The following is a 19,560-nucleotide window of genomic DNA, read 5'->3' as shown; positions in this document are numbered from 1 at the left end:
CCATATGATTGTCCTTCTCTGACTGACTGACTTCACTCAACATCATTCCCTCAGTTCCATCCACGTTGAAGCACACATCAAAGGTTCTTCAGTTACATTCTGTCAGATACTGGGTTCCATGAAAACACTCCAGGGACTACAGAAGAAAATCAGAGTAATTCCCACCCCTGCTTCACCTAGAGCAGTGCCCCTTTTATCTATCATATATATTGGGGTTCTCTACAAAATTTCATACAAAGGAAGGATTTCACATTTTTAGAAACAGGCCATAAGCCAGATAGCAAGTTCTAGAATCTTCTAGTTCCATCATTTTCTGTTAACACTAAAAACATATTTTCTTTCTTTTCTAAACATGTAATAGATGCACAGGATACAAAATTCAAAAGGTCTAAAAGATAACATGAAAAGTAATCATCCTCCCATGTGGCTCCAGGATATTCGATTCCCCTGCAGTTTTCAGTTAGTTTCCTACATATCCTATTAAAGAGAGACGGTGCACATTCAAGCAAATATGTGCATGAATTCCTTTTAAAAGAATACCCAAAGGGCAAAGATATCATACATAGTGTTTTGTACCTTTTGCACACCATTTTGTTGTCACCAAAGATTTAACAGTATTTGGACAAGGTAACTAAAACAATGTTTCTTCATTTCACTATAGTTTTTCACTTGCCAAATTAATGATAAGCTGCTATCATCTCTGAAAGGTAAAGAAACATATCAAACTACTAAAATGACCTTTTTTTCCAGAAAATCAGAAAAAGAAAATGCTAAATCTTACCATGAATGATGGACTTAAAACTTTCTAAATTTTACACATGCTCAGGGAGTTTTATAACTGATTTCAGGTAAAAAGACACTGGCACAAATCAAAACTCTTAGTAACCTTAAACTTACATGTGTATTAAATGCTCAAGAGCATCAGCATTACAAGTTTAGCACTGCAGGGCTAGGGGCCTTAGAGGTTATCCAAACAGGGGTGGGATATCCCTAAGCCACTGTGCTACCAGGATCTCAAGCTTCCAAGGACCATTTACTGGGTTACTGCCACCCACGAGTTACCACTGCTCCTCAGCCTTCATCTCCAGTCAGGCACCAGGACCACCCACTGGAATCATTATTATTCTTTTTTGCCTCAGCTTTTCCTTTTCCAGGCAAAACGGTTTCTAACCTCTCCTGGCAGGTTTTATTTTTCAACTTAATCATCTTTATGGGTGATGTGGAAATTCATTTCCCAGTGCTAGGCTATATTTGTAGAGGAGTTTTGGTTAGGAAACTGATTTAAGTCTTCACTCTTCTTTCCATTAACCAAACACTTGAAAGAAAGCAAGTCAATTCATTTTTCTGAGTCTCAGGTTCCTCAACTATAATAAGAATGTTAGAGTATATGACATAATGTCCCTTGTAGATGTGAATTATGGGGGTGGGAGAGGGAATGGACAATAATTTTCTCTAATGTTCTCCTTTTAGGAAAAAGAAGGTAAACTAAGAAAATACGCTGATTAGGAATTTGTTGTGGATTTAAAAAAAAAATTTTTTTAAGATTTATTTATTTATTTTGAGAGTGAGAGAAAGTGCAGTGGGAAGGGGCAGAGGAAGAGGGTCCCAAACACACTCTGTGCTGGGCGGGGAGCCCGAAATTAGGGCTCAATCTCACAATACCAAGATCATGACCTGAGCTGAAACCAAGAGTTGGTTGCTTAACCGACTGTGTTACCCAGGCACACCATTATGGATTTTTTTTAAAAGGGAAGCAAAATATACATGCACCAAAAGTACCAAAAGTACCAAAAGATATGCATACCCAAAACTCCTGTAAGCGACTGCCAGTACAAGCTCTGGACTCAGATCCCAGCCCAATTTTGTAGATGACAGTTCTCTACAAGAACTGATGTTATAAATTATTGCCTCAAGAGACTACGGGATCTTAAATCATTGATGACAATCCAATCATTTTTTTCTATGCTCCAGGTCATAATGCAGCGAAAGTGCCCTGACAGACTTTAGAGAACTAAAAGGATGTTCTTAGCCAGATAATTCAATTAACTGGAACCAGCATGGTGTGGTAGAGCTTTTAGTGCTCAAGAAGTACTTTAGAGCTATTATTTACTGTGGGCATACACAAGCCAATCACCATACTAAGTGCTTTTACAAGCACTTTCCCATTTAATTCTCACAATTTCTATGAGAAAACAAGCTTAAGAGAGACTAGCAAGTGATGGACCCAGAGTCTCTACCAGGCCTGACTACAGAAGCCATGCTCTCAAATCACTGACATAAAACCCACTGGAAAACTATCTGAGCAACAAATTATTTAACACCTCTCTCAACAATGTTTTTGTTCATTCACAATATAAACATACATACAGATATACTCACAACACCAGAATGTTTTTCAAGTACCATATTTGTAAGAATAATCAAGCTAGCATTTAAGACAATTCTTAGTGTCAACTAATCTACATTTTTTATTTTTTTAAAAAATTTTTTTAATTTTTATTTATTTTATGATAGTCACACAGAGAGAGAGAGAGAGAGAGAGAGAGAGAGAGAGAGAAAGAGGCAGAGACACAGGCAGATGGAGAAGCAGGCTCCATGCACCGGGAGCCCGACGTGGGATTCGATCCAGGGTCTCCAGGATCGCGCCCTGGGCCAAAGGCAGGCGCCAAACCGCTGCGCCACCCAGGGATCCCTAATCTACATTTTTTAAAGCAAAATATAGGCAAAAACTTAAATAATTGTTCCATTAATTATCAAAGTTATTTTTCAAATATAATGGAGCTGAAGAGCACTTTTCATAAAACAATTCTTACATTCATTTAAAGCCACATTGGCTTGTTCCAGAAAGAGTGACCAATCATGTTCTCAGACACAACAAGGTCGCTTAGTGCTTTGTGCCATTGCATATAGTGTTCTTTCTGCCCAGAATGCTTTCCCTAGCTTGTCCAGAGGGCAAACTCCCACTCTTCCTTCAAATCCTTGCAATAGTATTCTCCTGTGAATTCCTCAGGCAGAGGCACATGTAAGCACTCGATCCTCTACACTGCCACTGTCCACTATCATACTTCTGAACTTTCATTATGTATGGCTACTGCTATAGTAGTCTCCAAATATGTGTTTATGTATCTATTTTCCCTCAAGACTGACAGTGTTCAAGACCAGAAACCATAATTTTTTCTTTCTTTCTTTTAGAGAGAGAGAGAGCGAGAGAGCGCAAGAGCGAGCAAGTGGCAGGGGCAGGGGGAAAGGGAGAGAATTTTAAGCAGGCTTCAAACCCAGCATGTAGCTCAACAGGGGGCTCCATCCCATGACCCTGAGGTCATGACCTGAGCTGAAATCAAGAGTCAAATGTTTAACCAACTAAGCTACCCAGGCACCCCTGTGCATTTTCATCTATATATTTACCAGTCCCTGGTGCAGAATCCAGCACAAAATAGTTGAGGTTCATTATTTAAAACTTATCTAATATATAAACCAATAAATCATAAACATTTAAAACCTTTCCAAAGACCATTAGCGTGTATTATACTACTTTAATTAAATTCTAGTCTACACTCTACCTCTAGCTTTCAGACAGCTAGGGTAAGAACTGTTTTCTGAAGATCTCCATTTGACAACTAAACACAATGTACAAAACACTGTGGTGGGTAATGTGAGAGTTAAAAAATTCCCCATCTCATTGGGAATCTATAATAGAGGACAGACATGTTTTTAATTGTTTCAACATATTGTTCAGGAAGAACAATAACAGAAATAAGTGCTCTGGAAACTACAAAGTGGAAGGGCTAATAACAAGTAGGCTGGAGAAGGGACTGACATTATATTTAAGCTGGGTTTTAACAAATGGGTAGAAAGGTACATTATCAGGAAACAAACAGCATGAAGAAAAAGGTTCAGAAGCATAAGGTAAATGCATATATATATTTATAAACTTACTACTATATATACAAGCATTCTGAAAGAAAATGTCATGGGAAGTCTAATCATAAGAATTGAAAAGCTTCAAAGAAAACAAATGCATTACATAATATCCCTCCTGTCTCTTTTCCTAGCTAAAAAGTACTACATTCTTGGGGGCACCATCAGTTGCTCTCAGCCTATTAGATTAATTCACTCACTGACAAAGGGAAAACTCAATCATTAAGAGATAATTTTATTTTATACACTACTACTAAGCAGGCTCGATTTTTTTCATTCTAAAAATATATTGTCACACAGAGGGATACATACGAAATAACACCAATAATAGCAGGTACACCTACTCAGTGCCACACACTCAAGAAGTGTTTTCATATGTATCTGCTTATTTAATCCTTACAATAACCTTATGAGATAGGGACAATTATTAGCCTCATTTTATCAATGAGGAGACTCAGCCACAGGAAGATGAAATAAGTTGTTCAAGATGACAAAGTAAGTGGCAAAGCCAGATTCAGATCTTGCAGTCTGGCTCTAGTGTCTGGGCTCTTCACCACTATCTCTCTGTACACACACATACACTTTTGTGTTAACTTAAATAATAGTGTACATATAATTTTGTACATGGAAAACCCACCAATTTTCTGTCATTAAAATACTGATTAAAAAATTTTTAATGTGTTAAAATACATAAAACATAAAAATTACCATCTCAATCATTTCTTTCTTTCTTTTTTTTTTTTCTAAATCTTATTTATTTATTCATGAGAGATAAGAGAGAGAGGCAGAGGGAGAAGAAGGCTCCCTGCAGGGAGTCTGATGTAGGGCTCCATCCCAGGATCATGATGTGAGCCAAAGGCAGACACTGAACCACTGCGCCACCCAGGCGCCCTACCATCTCAATCATTTCTAAGTGTACAGTTCGGTAGTATTAAATACATTTACAATGTTGTGCAACCAATCTGCAGAACTCTTTTTAATGCCTAGAAATTATTCTATTTAGCTCATGTACTATAATTATATTTTAATTCCATTTCTTTTCATTATTGAATATGAATGTGTGCTTTTCCTATTTCTTCTTGTGTAAAATGTTCATGTTGATAATCAAGCTTATAAACTTGGAGCATACATTAACATTTGACAATATCCTTTTCAAACACAGTAGTTCTCGTCTTGATTATTTTATTTTCTTAAGGCATACTTTTTGTAGAAATTGGATTTTTGAACAATGTATAAATACATCAAATATTAATTGTATAATTAAAGTCTGCTTAAAGTAAGGTACAACTTTACATAGAAAAAAATTCATGTCAATTAAAAGTCATATCAAATTTAAACACTGGGCAAACCTTCCATGTTGAAGACTGAAATAGGGATGGGTAATAAAACTAAAAAGACATAAGGAAGTGATTACTGTAAAAACTGAGGTAATGAGTACTTTTGAGGGAAGGGAGAAGGTCATAATTAGATGCCCACATGGAGGGCGCTGTGAAGGTAGCTGTCAAAATTTGATTTTTTTGATCTGGATAGTAGTTATTAGGGTGTTAGCCTTATAATAATTAAGGTACATGTTTCTTTGGTGAGGATTTCTACCTCTGTACCATAAAAAAGTTAAAAGAAAAATGGATTAGGTTAATTCTATTCTTTGACTAGTTTAAAAATATTAAATTTTCCTCTAGTAAAAGAGAATACACAAATGGCTGAACATTACACTGTTATCAAATCAAGACAAGCATTCATTAAAAAATGTAAAGTAATATTATTTCCAAAGTTTTAATAATGTTCTAAAAATATGTATTCTATGATAACATAAAGTAATTTTTACAAATAACCAAGACAAAAAAAGAGAAAAGATATTTGGATCAATGAATTAAGAGAATATATACATGACCGACAGTAAATGATTTTTTATGAGGATCAATAAATGATGAATTCACATACAACTTAAAATTAAGACTAAAGTCTCTTTATAGCAATTACATTTAATAAACACAAAGACATAGTATAACTTTTGACAAACAAAAGACAAAATTAAACTATTTATAAAAAACATTATGCATTCACAAAAAAAAAAAAAAAACACATTATGCACAAACATGACAAAGAGAGCCTGAGAGGTTGGGGGAAAGTACTAACCAGTTACTGCCAGCAGCTGTGAAACTCTCACCTCCATTTCCTCCCGATGAGACCTGTCTCTGTCTTCAAATTCACGCGTCCTTCTCCGAGCCTCTTCAAAGGCCTGTTGTGCTAATGCATCCTCCTGCTGTCAGAATACATGAAAAGGATATTTTACTTTGGGTTTAGGAAAAACTCAATTTGACAGTGTTTGTTTCTTGGAGGAAATAAATAGCAAAGAGTTTCTCTAAATATCAAAACCATTTAAAAAAGCCAACGTTGGAGTCACTTTTAAAAAAAAAACTTCAGTTTCTTCATGTTTGATATTACATTTTGGATATAGGACCTGTGGCTCAATCATATTCTAATAATTGAAAATGTTCTTCCCTTTCCTTACCTCATCCTATTTACCAAAATAAAATATTGTACAAGTCAATAATTAAGCCAGAAGTTCAAGAAAAAAAGTTGGTAGATACTTCTATAATTTGGGCACAAGACAGGCCAGGCCAGGCCCGGCCCTCTATGACACTAAAGCCAGAAATACATAAAAGAGAATATTAACAGAATTTATTAATATAAATGTCAGAAACTGCTGAACAGAAAGTAAATACAAGTCCAAGGGATATTAGGGATATTATCAAGAAAAAATACTTGTAACATATAACAAATCTATCCTAATCCCTTCCCAATCAATAATGATCTGCACATGAAGAAAATCCAGATACCTCAAATTCACTATGCCTAAGGGACAACTAATTTAAACTTTCTCCTTTACTCCCCTTTAGTTTCCATTCTTGGCACCACTCCTTCATTTCTGCCAGACACCTGAGCCATCTTCATCTTTGACTCTTCACTCTTGCATCTCCACAGGGCCAATCAACCACCAAGTCCTAGCCATCAGACTTCTTAAATATTTTTGGCATCTTTAGTCTCCTTTTATTTTCTACATTTTCCTAGTTCAGGCTTCTAAGATCCCTTATTAAAATTACTGCAAAGGGGGATCCCTGGGTGGCGCAGCGGTTTGGTGCCTGCCTTTGGCCCAGGGCGCGATCCTGGAGACCCGGGATCGAGTCCCACATCGGGCTCCCGGTGCATGGAGCCTGCTTCTCCCTCTGCCTGTGTCTCTGCCTCTCTCTCTCTCTCTCTGTGACTATCATAAATAAATAAAAATTAAAATTACTGCAAAGATCTCCTCAACAGTGTCTTCCTGCTTCCATTCTGTCATCCCCAATCTAACACACAGAGCCGTCACATGCCTTAGGCACAATCTGACCACAATACTCCCAACTTAAAAAAGCTTTTTTATTGTCTAGAGCACAGAATCTCAACCATTGTAGTCACACACTTCTCAATACTAGGATTTTTCAATAGTATACTTGAAGAAACTAAAAGACAAAAATACCAAAAAAAAGTCATCAATATTCACACGCCTAGATTCATTATAGCAAGGAGTGGCCAGTATCAGTTCTAACCAATGAGAAAGAAGCATAGCTCACCTAATGGGGCTTCTAAGAAAGTCTTTTAAGAGACATTTCACCTTTTCTCCTTCCACGAACTGATACAATGCCCAGAGATACAGCAGCCATTACACAAACATAATTATGGGGATGCAATAACACACTGAGCACAGCAGGAAGGTGACAAAACCCAGGACCCCTGTAATATAAGTAAGTGCTATACCCACCTGGAGTGTACCTATACTACTTGGTATCTTGTTCTGTGTGACGCAGCTTTTGTTACTATCAGTATGGCTGCTTAATACTTAACATTGTCACTGACATGATGTCTGTAACTTAAAAGTTGTAATCAAATTTCTATTCTTATGATGCATTTACCAGCTGTAAAATAGGCATAGTAGTAATATCTACTTTATAAGACTGTTGTAAAGATTAAATAACAGACAAAACAAGCTTAAGCATAGTAATGGAGAGCATTCGATAACTGCTATTATTTTACAAGCACTTGCAGATATACCAAGTTAACACATCTGACTAAATATCATTACACATTCCTATTGTATTCTCAGAATATACTGTATAAGCTTGAGGTACCTGCAAAAGAACACTGTTCCCAACTCCTATTTTTTAGTCTATGTGCTGCTGAAGCAAGCACCTGTTCCCAGCTCCAAGGGCTTTCTACTATTTAGCTAGCTATCAACTGGGATAGATCTAGGATAACAGGATACTCCTATCCTGTGCATCCATTCACTTTTTCATTTATTCCACAAACGTTTGAGTCTTCCTTACATCCAAGTCACTGTGCTAAGGTGCCACATATACAATGTGAGGAGACAAATGGAGCTTCTCCTCATGGTCTCTGGTCTAGTTGGCAGGCAGACGATGAAAAATGACAAAAATCAATATATAAATGTCAACTGTGATTTAAGTACAGTAGAGGAATATTTCATGATGAAATGAGAGCATATAACATGAAATATGATCCAATTTCCTAAGGAAGTTATTAGCTACTAATGTATAATCTAGCAACGGTCACATATTTTTATTTCATTAAAAGGAAAAAAGTATTATTACTAACAGTTGTAAAATAAGCCAAGAGAGATATGGTAGCCTTCTGCTTTCTAACTCTAGCTTCTGTCTTGGTCCTTTCTAGCAAGATGTGAAACATATGTGCAGTGAACAGTTTGCACTGTAATTTGAAAAACAATTGGTGATGGCCAGCATTATCCTTAACTGACACCCCTTCAATGGCAGCATAAAGGGCAACTCCTGATAAAAAAATATTCACCCATAAAGTATGCTCAAAATGGCTAGGGACAACAAATTCTATACAATCTCAGATGGCAGTGGGCACAGCTGTCAACACTCCTGTCCCCACCAGCCACCTGTTATACTATGGTCTTAACCACGATCTGCACAAAGGAGTTAGGTGGGGTCATCATAAAAGGTGATGTAGTGAAACCCATGTGGCAAATAAAGGCTTTGGAGTCCTTTCATAGAGCATACAGAGAATATTCAGACCATTCTTGCTGCAGTGCTTTTGTTTTTATTCTATTGCCTAAATCTACAACTATATTTATTTTATGGCTTGGTAATACCTTTCTGCAGGAATGAATTTAAAAACTCAAAGCGTAAAAAAAAAAAAATACCTGGAAGTGTGTATTTAACGAAAAATTAAGAATCAAATTCATTTCCGAAAAAGTTGATGATGGAATACGTAATTTGTATAAAATAACTATTCTCTGTTGGGACCAGAATGGTATCACTGATCACATGAAAACCAAAGAAATAAAACTGCTGAAGAAGCATCAACATATACTTCAAAGGCAACAATTTAACACAAGCAGCTGCAGACGGTACATTTAACATCACTCTGCACAACTTCACACAACTTCATTTAAATCAAGTGATTTAATTCACAGATAAATGACAAATGATTCAATTCATTGTCATGCACATACAAAATGCAAACTGTTTATATGCTGACTTCATTAACAAAAACTTTGCAAACAGCTAAAGGACACCAGTTTTACATCAACATCATGAAGTATGTCAAATAGAAGATCCATTAATTCAAATAATGGTTCAAATTTTTTCTTTTTTCAAAGATTTTATTCATTTACTTAAGAGAGAAGGTAAGGGATCCCTGGGTGGCGCAGTGGTTTGGCGCCTGCCTTTGGCCCAGGGCGCGATCCTGGAGACCCGGGATCGAATCCCATGTCGGGCTCCCGGTGCATGGAGCCTGCTTCTCCCTCTGCCTGTGTCTCTGCCTCTCTCTCTCTCTATCATAAAATAAATTAAAAAAAATTTTTAATAAAAAAAAAAAAAAAGAGAGAGAAGGTAAAAGCAGAGGGAGAGGCAGAGGGACAAGAAGACTCCCTGGTGAGTGGGGAGCTGATGCAGGCCTTTATCTAAGGACCCTGGGATCATGACCCGAGCCCAAGGCAGACCCCCTGAGACACACAGGCACCCCCGGTTCAATTTTTCTAACTTGATTATAGAACCAAAATTAAATTTTTGAAAGGTCATTACACTAAAGGTGAAAAATTTTTAAAAGATTTTATATTTAAGTAATCTCTACACCCAACATAGGGCCCAACACACAACCGTAAGATCAAGAGTCAGGTGCTCCACTGATTAAGCAAGACTGGCCCCTGAAACATCTTTTTTTGTGACTGCCAAAGCCAATTAATCTAAAAAGTACTATAGTAAAGATAAAATTATTAGCTCTTATATTGATAATACAAATACAAATGCTGGTGGAACACATACTGTATAAGAAGTAACATTCCTGGAGATGCCTGGGAGGCTCAGCGGTTAAGTGCTTTTGGCTCGGGGCGTGATTGAGTCCTGCATAGGGCTCCCTGCATGGAGCCTGCTTCCCCCTCTGCCTGTATCTCTGCCTCTCTCTCTGTGTGTCTGGCCGGCTCCGTCAGTTAAGTATCTGACTCTTGATTTTGGCTCAGGTTATGATCTCAGCATTGTGAGATCCAGTCCCAAGTTGGGCTCTGGGCTCGGCATGGAACCTACTTAAGATTCTATCTCTCCCTCTGCCCCTCCTTGCTCTAGTAGCTCTTTCTCTTAAAAAAAAAAAAAAAAAAAGTAACATTCTCAGTGAATTTTTAAAAACTATGAAACAAAGGAGCACCTGGATGGCTCAGTCAGTTAGGTCTCTGGCTCTTGGTTTTGGCTCTGGTCATGATCTCCCAGTCGTGGGATGGGGATCAACCTGCCTTGGGCTTTGTGCTCAGCAAGGACTCTGCTTGGGATTCTCTCTCTTCCTCTGCCCCTTTCTCCACCCTAATGCATACATACAAACTCTCCTCCTCTCAAATAAATAAATAAATAAATTTTAAAACCATGAAATAAAAATTAGGAACAAGATGTGGCACATGTAATTCATAACTGTATCAAAAGAAGATAGTCTGCCAATCACCTAGAAGTTACAGTTGTATAAATTAGAAATATATTTATGTATCTACAAAGTACATTTTGAACTACAAAATGCTGTGACAAAACTGATGTGGAATACAAAAAATTCATCAGGACAATATGCCCACACTTTGGATTTTAAATAATTTGAGCCTTTGAAGAATTACTCTGAAATCAATATAAGTTCCTAAAATGGCATTGATCTTTTTATGGTAATTGAAGACTCAGTTAAGCTTTGTTTAAAATTAGTTTGAAATCTCTGATTAAAGTATCCAATGGTGAAATGCCAAAAATTTGATTTTTAAACTTTCAGAGTCCCAATTATTGAAAACCAAAAGCATAAAGACATTGAGTTTTATCCCTACAAATTACAAAAAAGAAATTGAAAGATGAAAATACAATCAGCAAACATGATTTGTTTTCTACAATTCTATTCAGAGTTATATTCACTTATGATAAACTTTTAAAACATTTTATTATAGTATATTATATCTACAAGAGTACACAAGGCTTTCCTGTCCAATATGGTAACAACCAGCCACATGTGACTACTACACACTTTAAATGTGACTAGTCTGGAAGTGCCTGGGTGGCTCAGTTGGTTACGCATCTGACTCCTGGTTTTGGCTCAGGTCACAATCTCAGGATGATTAGATTGAGCCCCACATCGGGCTCCTCACTCAGCGGGGAGTCTGCTTGAGGATTCTCTTACTCTGCCCCTCCCCTACTCACTCTTTCTCTCAAATCAATCAATCAATCAATCAATCAATCTAAAAAAAAAGAACAGCTAGTCTGAGTCTGTACATGGACAATAAACATGAGATTTCAAGTACTTGTAAAGAAAAAAATGTGAGATAGAACAGTTAATGTTTATATTAATTTTATGTCCAAGTATGATATTTTGGATATACTGGGTTAAACAAAATATTATATAAAACTTAAATATAATTGCTTCTTTTAATTTTTTTAATGTGGCTTCTAGAAAAACTTAAAATATATTATGTGGTTCACACCTGAATTCTACCAGGCACACTGTCCTAAATTACAGCCTGATGAATTTCCACAAACCGAACTTTCTTTGGAACTAGAATCCATAGGAAGAACCAGAACAGTAACAGTATCTCACGAATTTCCTTCTGTTCCATTCCAGCACCTACCCTCCTCCATCAAGGATAAACCATTATCCTTATTTCTAAAAATAATTAAGTCTTGGCTATTTCTGTACTTTCAGAAGAATGGATTCATAAAGCATGTGCTTTTTGGGTATAACATATTTGTGAAGTCCATCCATATTGGTGTGCTAGTTTGTAGGTTTCTTTTGTAGTTTTTCATTATCACTGTATTTCTTTGTGTGAATGAGCAATTTATTCATTCTACTGCTAATTGGCATTTAAGCAGTTTGCAGTTTCTGGCTATTTACTAATGATATTGCTACAAATGCCCAGTATATATCTCTTGAGGAATAGATGTATTCATTCCCTTTGCATATCATGACTTAGATGAGAATTGCTGGATCACAGGCGTATGTAATTTGCAGTTTTAGTATGTATTGCCAATTTTCCAAATGTGTCAATTTTACATACCAACACATCAACTGTTGTTCCACATTCTTGCCAACATTTGTCACAAGTACTCTGAACAAAGGCAGAAAGACAATACTGGTGAAACTACTTCAGCTGAAATACCCACAAACTTAATTAAAATGGAACTGTGATCATATTATTTATCTCTTAGTTTACCAGGTACCAGATACCTCAGCATCTGAGGTATACTCAGCAGATACACCTCAGGTATTCTCAGCATCTGAGAATACTGTCCTCATACAGGAGAAAAAGAGAGAGAGAGAGAGAGAATGAGCAAGCTCTCTTAAGCATCTCTTCTTGTCAGGACACTAACCCTATCCTATCAGGACCTCACTCTTAGGAGCTCATTTTGGAGTCCCCTGCTTTATTATGTAAGACCTATTATTGTATTAGTTTACTATCACCAAAGGTGGTACTAACTTTGTAGTGATAAAGCTCGATTTATAAACTGGGGCAACAAGACTTAGAAAATTCTAAGTATGGGGCAGGTTGGGTGGCTCAGTGGTTTAGTGCCGCCTTCAGCCCAGGGTGTGATCCTGGGATCGAGTCCCATGTCAGGCTCCTGCATGGAGCCTGCTTTTCCCTCTGCCTGTGTCTTTGCCTCTCTCTCTCTCTCCCCACCTCTGTCTCTCATGAATAAATAAATAAAAATTAAAAAAAAAAAGAAAAAGAAAATTCTAGGTATGGAAAATTCTGTGGGTTAAACGTAAAACTTTATCATTTTAATAAAATGTTTCAGTTTTAGAAATCAATAAATCTGATATTTTACATGTAAATTTAATCTGCTGTTATCACTTTTTACAGAAACAGCCTCCTAAACTGGGGATTATTTACTGTTTTTCTGAAAAAAGTTAGTGGCTCCTTATCCCCATGGAAATCAAGGTAGCAGGGATTCTTTCTTAAGAATTTTAATTTTGGGGATGCCTGGGTGGCTCAGTGGTTGAGCATCTGCCTTTGGCTCACAGCATGATCCCAGAGTCCTGGGCTCAGGTTCCACATTGGGCTTCCTGCATGGAGCCTGCTTCTTCCTCTGCCTGTGTCTCTGCCCCTCTCTCTTTCTCTGTGTCTCTCATGAATAAATAAATAAAATCCTTAAAAAAAAAGAATTTTAATTTTGGTACATACGTACAGATGTACGTGTTTATTGGTTTATTCATTCATTCATTCATTCATTTTAAAAGTAGTCTCTATATCCAACATGGGGCTTGAACTCATGACCTCAAGATCAAGAGCTGCCTGTTCTACCAGCTAGTCTGGTGCCTCAAGAACTTTAATTTTGAATTTTTTTTTTTTTATTAGGAAGGTTTTGGGTTTTGATGTCTTGATAAGAATTTTCTCACATTTGCATATATGGAGAGCAGAGGAAGAGACAACAACAAAAGAGCTCTTTTTTATTCTTGTCATTATTTTAACTTTATTAAGGGGATTATTATAGAACAATCGAGGGAAATCAATACCTACTAATGACTGGATATTTTTACTAAGTTCATTTAGCGTTTTGAGTGTCATTTTCATCCCACTACCTTCTGGCTTCCACAATTTCAAAAGACAAGTCAGCTGTTAATCTTACTCTGGCTCCCTTGCATGCGATGAGTCCTTTTTATTGCTTTTGAGATTCTTTGTTTTTCAAAATTTGACTGTGATGCATCTAGGTGTGGATTTCTTCATTTTTACTTCTTGAAGTTCACTGAACTTCTGGGAGATGGAGATGAATATTTTCAATCAATTTGGAAGTTTTCATCAGTCATTATTTCTTAAAACTTTCTCCCTCTTTCTCCCTTCTTCTGAAACTTCCACTACATGTACATATCTGGTATGCGTGTTGCTATTCCATAGGTCTCTGAGATTATTTTGTTTTTCTTTCTGTTCTTCAGACTGGATAATTTCTAAAAATCTATGTTCAAATTCACTACTTCTTTCTTCTGCCAGTTCAAATCTGCTGTTGAGTGATCTTTGTTGATATTCTCCATTTGATAAGTCATTGTCATTACAATTTTCCATTAATTATTTAAAGGAAGAATCTTCCTTTAATTCTTTGAATGTACTAATAAATAACTGCTTTTAAGCCTTTGTCACTAAGAACCAACACTGGGGCGCTCCTTCAAAGTTTCTATTGTCTGCTTTCCGCCTGAATATCAGTAATATTTTCATGTCTACATTTTTGGTTGAAAACGGGAGATTTTAGACAATATGCTGTAGTAACTCTGAACTCCTGCCTCTGTAGTAACTCTGCCTCTGTAGTAACTCTGACTCCTGCCTCTGCTGTGTTGTTGCTGTTTCTAATCTTTCTGTTTAATGACTTACCTAGAGTTTTTTTTTTTTTTTTTTTTAACCTGGACTAATTTTGTAGAATTTGTTTCCCCAGCAATGTGCAGCCTCTGGTGTCAATGCCTAGTTTTGTTTTGTGGTTAGGCCTAGCTTTCTAGGGGGTTGCCCTGGGTCAACATAACTTAATGGTCAGCCAATGCCTGTTCAGGGGTTTCACTTAAACACCTGGAGCTAGCAGGCTTCTGTCTTTTGTTATTGGATTTGTGTGCAGCTTGAATACTTTCAAAGTGCGAAGAGTTTATCATTCTACTCTGTGTACACTAGTAGCCTGAAAGGGCCTTCTTTGTTCTCGCTTGAGCAGGTACAGCCTTACACATGCACATAGTCTTCTGGACCGTAAGAAGTATGTGTGATTTTAATAGGGCCCACATTAGTGACCTGTTTCCCTAGATCTCTCTGATAAGTATCTGGCTAATCTGCCATTTCATTGGTTCCTGCATCATTTGCCTTTCTGGAGCATTTGCCACGAACATAACATCCCTGGGTATGAATTTTTTCAAGCACCATTCTAAATAAAGTCAGCTCCCTCTGACAGGACAGTAGAACTGCCAATCTCCATGGCTTTTCCTGCTTGCCTAACCTGAGGGACCAGAGCTGAGGGAAGGGATGGAAGTCCTACTGACTAAAATGCCACAGACTATCAGGTCCTTACTGAAATTCAAGAGCTTGTATGAATAAACACCTCGCAATGTAAGGCCTTTAGTAAATTTCCAGAGACCTTAATTTTTTTTTTTAAACAATTTTGTCCAGTTTAATCATTGCTTTCTGGGAGAAGATTTGCCAAACTCCTCACCAATCCACTCCAGAAATGCTACATTTCATTCTGAACTGTCTTCCCCCATGATAATGTTCTGAAGATCAAGAACAAATGTTAAACAGAATCCTTTACTGGAGTTTGAAGTGCCTCCCTGAGCAGACAAGAATAGTCCCATCAAATTTAGAACCACTGAAAGAAAAACTTTCCCCAAACTAGAACCAGAATGGGATTCCAGGATTCCTCAATACCACTTGAACATGAGACTTTTTATACTTACTCTTAAGGACGGGGTAAAATAGATGCACGGATGAAGGCAAGATTAGAAAAAGACCATGCTCAGTAGATCCTGACATCACCCTACCTGGGCTCGTTCCTCATCAAACTCCAGGCAGCCCATACCATCCAGTCTCTGGAGATCAATCCAGCCTTTCCAGATAACACAGACTCCATTCAGAATCATGGGAGCCTTCAAATACACCTAAGACACAGAAAAGAAGGATGAAAACCAATGATAAGCCATCACACACACAAAAAATGAAGAATAAGCTTACTAAGAAAACCTGTGGCTTTCTTAGGGGGGAAAATGAATACAATTATAAAATTAAGAATTGTAGGGGCATATGCGTGGCTTATTCAGTTGAGTGTTCGACTCTTGCTTTCGGCTCAGGTCACGATCTCCGGTCTTGGGACAGAGCCCTGCATCAGGCTCCCGGCTCAGCAGGGAAGCTGCCTGGGATTCTCTCTCTCCTTCTGCCTCCCCACCCCTGCTCATGCTCTCTCTAAAATAAATAAATACATTCTTTAAAAAAGTGTAGGAAAGTATATAAACCAGAGCCTCTGACCAAATATAAATTAAGTTAATCTGGTTTACCAGTACTTTATTTCTTCCCCCCCCCACCCCGTGCCCCCAGTACTTTATTTCTAATCACAAATTCTTTCCAATTGTTTTTAAAACAAAGTTATGGGATCCCTGGGTGGCTCAGCAGTTAAGCACCTGCCTTTGGCCCAGCGTGCGATCCTGGGGTTCTAGGATTGAACCCCATGTCGGGCTCCTTGCATGGAGCCTGCTTCTCCCTCTCTCTGTGTCTCTCATGAATAAATAAATAAAAATCTTTAAAAAAAAATAAAACAAAGTTACACAGATATTGTAAAAGCTGTAGTAAAATGATAACTTGAAATAAATATCATTGCTCCTCCAGTTAAAGCTAGGACGATCAAATATTTTGCCTTGATTTCTGAACTTTCGGTTAAAAGATAAAAGGACTGAAAACAAATGAAATTTACTAGCCCCTAAAGAGAGCACACACCCCCTAAAGAGATTTTCCCTGTATTTGGATCTCTGGAGCTACCCAGGGTCAGGCTCTTCATACTTCCCTTCAGTTCTATAGCTATCTCATAGCTTCCCGTGAAGTAATGCTGCTTTTTTTCTTTTTCTTTTTTTACTATAGGTGGTTAGCCATACTTGATGTCTACTGTTTTTAACCAAAGAAACTTAACTGATATAATATTTATTTACCATTAATGTGCTTGCTTCGGCGGCATATATACCATTATCTACCAAGTAAGTATAAATAAGTAATTCTAGAGCAAAAGTCACTTTAGGTTTGTTTTTTAAATTCAAGCGAGTTTCATTTTCAATCATCAAATCCCCATAGTGCCTGGAAGTCTAACTGTTCTCAAGAGCCATTAAGGATCTATCAAGGAAGGAAATGTACAAATACTATCATCCTAATGTGAAAAATTTATTTTACAATAAGAAATATAAGAAATTTATGACAATTCTTATACTCTCCCCTCATCCTAATACTTTCCTAACAGTAACTTTAGGGGAAAAAATTGTTATTTTAGGTCTCCTTTATCTCATTTAACATGGGCTTCAGGATAAAAATCAGCATAGATATTTATCATTTAATGCCTTAACGAAAGATTTTTTAGACGCAAAGGAAGCAGGACTTCCATGACTCTTCAAGACTCCATATTATCAAATATATCTTTATAAATAAGGTTATTTGTCTGTACCAAATATATTTTATTTGGATAACCTAAATGCTTCTGTGAGCTAAAATTAGTATTTATTACCTGAAATTATATAAAATTGGTTAAGACAGTCTTCATTTTGAGAAAAAGCTGGAAGCATCACCCTTTTTCTTTATTCAACTCAGCAGTTTCTTCAACAATCTTGGGGTAATCTTGTTTTTAGAGAGGTTTAGTAAGAATAATCGATTGTCGATAATTATAAATATGCTCAAAAAATTACAACTGAGACACCTGTAATATAAAACCTACAGGTTTTATGCCATCTTAACACACATTTTTGTCATTCTCCTCTACTCCTAAATGCAACCTTTTTTTCCTGGTAAGGGCTCCACACTGAACTAATTTCTATTTATAATGGGGAAAAAAGCCCAAAACATAAGGTTCCATTTCTCCTCCCATTTGGACCAAGGGAAATAGTCTACAGTTACAGATGAAACCGTTTAACCACACATTTCCTTCTGTTCTGATAAGTGCTCATTCTCTTCCACATTGTGAATTTAAAACTACTAAATGTGCACCTCATCCAACAAGTGACTCTGACGACCTTATTTTCAACAACTCACAAAACCTAAAAACAATACCCCTCTCTTCGTTGCTTATCTATATAACTCCACTTAACATATCTTCTAATCAAGATCTCTACCTACTCTTTTCAGCAGGAGTAGGGTGCCACAGAGTGAGGTGTAACATTTCACCTACAAAATATTCCACCATTATTTCAAATTCTCATGCTAATCATGAAGAGAATTCTTAAAAAAAATAAAGAATTCTTCAATTTTAACAGCAAAAGTCAACTTCATGATCAGATTACATATTCTTCATCAGTGATTTATATCATTTAGAATCAAGTATATTCATATTAATTTGATAATCAAAAGTATTTTCCTTATGAAATTCCTAAATTTTTAAAAAGCCCATTCATTACCTTTTTTTAAGATTTTATTTTTATTTATTCATGAAAGACACAGAGAGTGGCAGAGACACAGACAGAGGGAGAAGAAGGGTCCCTGTGGTGTGTCTGATGCAGGACTCAATCCCAGGACCCCCGGATCACGACCTGAGCCAAAGGCAGATGCTCAACCACTGAGCCACCCAGGTGCCCCATCATTACTTCTTTATAAAAATCCTCTCATGACAAAGAAAACCACTGATCTGCTTTGTGAAATTCCTAAATGGATTCAGAGAGTGACTACAGTTCTTAGTCAAGGCCTGTGCCTGGAATCCTAATGTTAAGTAATATTTAGATGATCCTGGTGGTTTAGTTAGATATTCACATTCAAATAAAGTTTTATCTGTAGATCTTCAAATGTTTGGTACCTTCATACATTCATGAATACCTAACCTCAAAGTATGAAGAAAATAAAAATCCTGTCTCTTAACAGTTTGGCATTTTGTAATGTAATTTAATAATGTCATTTAAACACTAAGACAACTTTCACTGAAAATAATGCCTTATTTCCAACTGTGAAAAGAAAATTATTAGAATGTGACCTGCGGATTAAACTCATTGTCCAAAGATAATTACATATTTTACACAAAATGTGTTCTATAAGGCCTTCAGAAGTATTAAAACAAATTTAGCTAATCACATAAACAACAAAATAGCCTGCTTATCTTTCCAAAAGTAAAGTATCAGAGAATGTGAGACTTCAGAGAAAGTTAAGTATTATTTTGAAAATAAGATAAAAGTTAGTATTACATAATTTTTAGTCACATCAAGCTCTAAGTGTTAAGTGTGATATTATATTCAATCCAAATTATGCATATCACCACCTTATTTTCTCATTCGATAGCTTTAAACACCACATCACTGTAGCAATAGAGCTTCAGCAAGAACATATACATATATGCTATCAACTGTGGCATTATCCACATACTGGAATACTATTCACCATAAAAAGAAATAAAGTATTGATATATGCTAGAACGTGGA

General features: G+C 36.7%; 1 protein-coding gene across 2 annotated transcripts in view; it reads right to left on the bottom strand.

Moving 5' to 3' along the window:
- The window catches only part of CBFB (core-binding factor subunit beta), a 60,305-nt gene that overhangs the window by 9,955 nt on the left and 30,790 nt on the right, over positions 1–19,560 (bottom strand). Inside the window, exons 4-5 of one of the 2 annotated variants that reach the window (XM_055305817.1) lie at positions 15,952–16,068; positions 6,055–6,181 (exon numbers count right to left, since the gene is read on the bottom strand). In XM_055305817.1, coding sequence (XP_055161792.1) covers positions 6,055–6,181; positions 15,952–16,068 — 244 coding nt within the window. The remainder of the gene's footprint in view (positions 1–6,054; positions 6,182–15,951; positions 16,069–19,560) is intronic. The other variant, XM_055305816.1, reaches the window with a different exon arrangement.

Source organism: Nyctereutes procyonoides, unplaced genomic scaffold (genome assembly GCF_905146905.1).
Source record: "Nyctereutes procyonoides isolate TBG_1078 unplaced genomic scaffold, NYPRO_anot_genome, whole genome shotgun sequence".
NCBI lineage: Eukaryota > Metazoa > Chordata > Mammalia > Carnivora > Canidae > Nyctereutes > Nyctereutes procyonoides.
The sequence above is the reverse complement of the archived record's forward strand: the minus strand, read 5'-3'. Positions and strand labels throughout refer to the sequence as shown.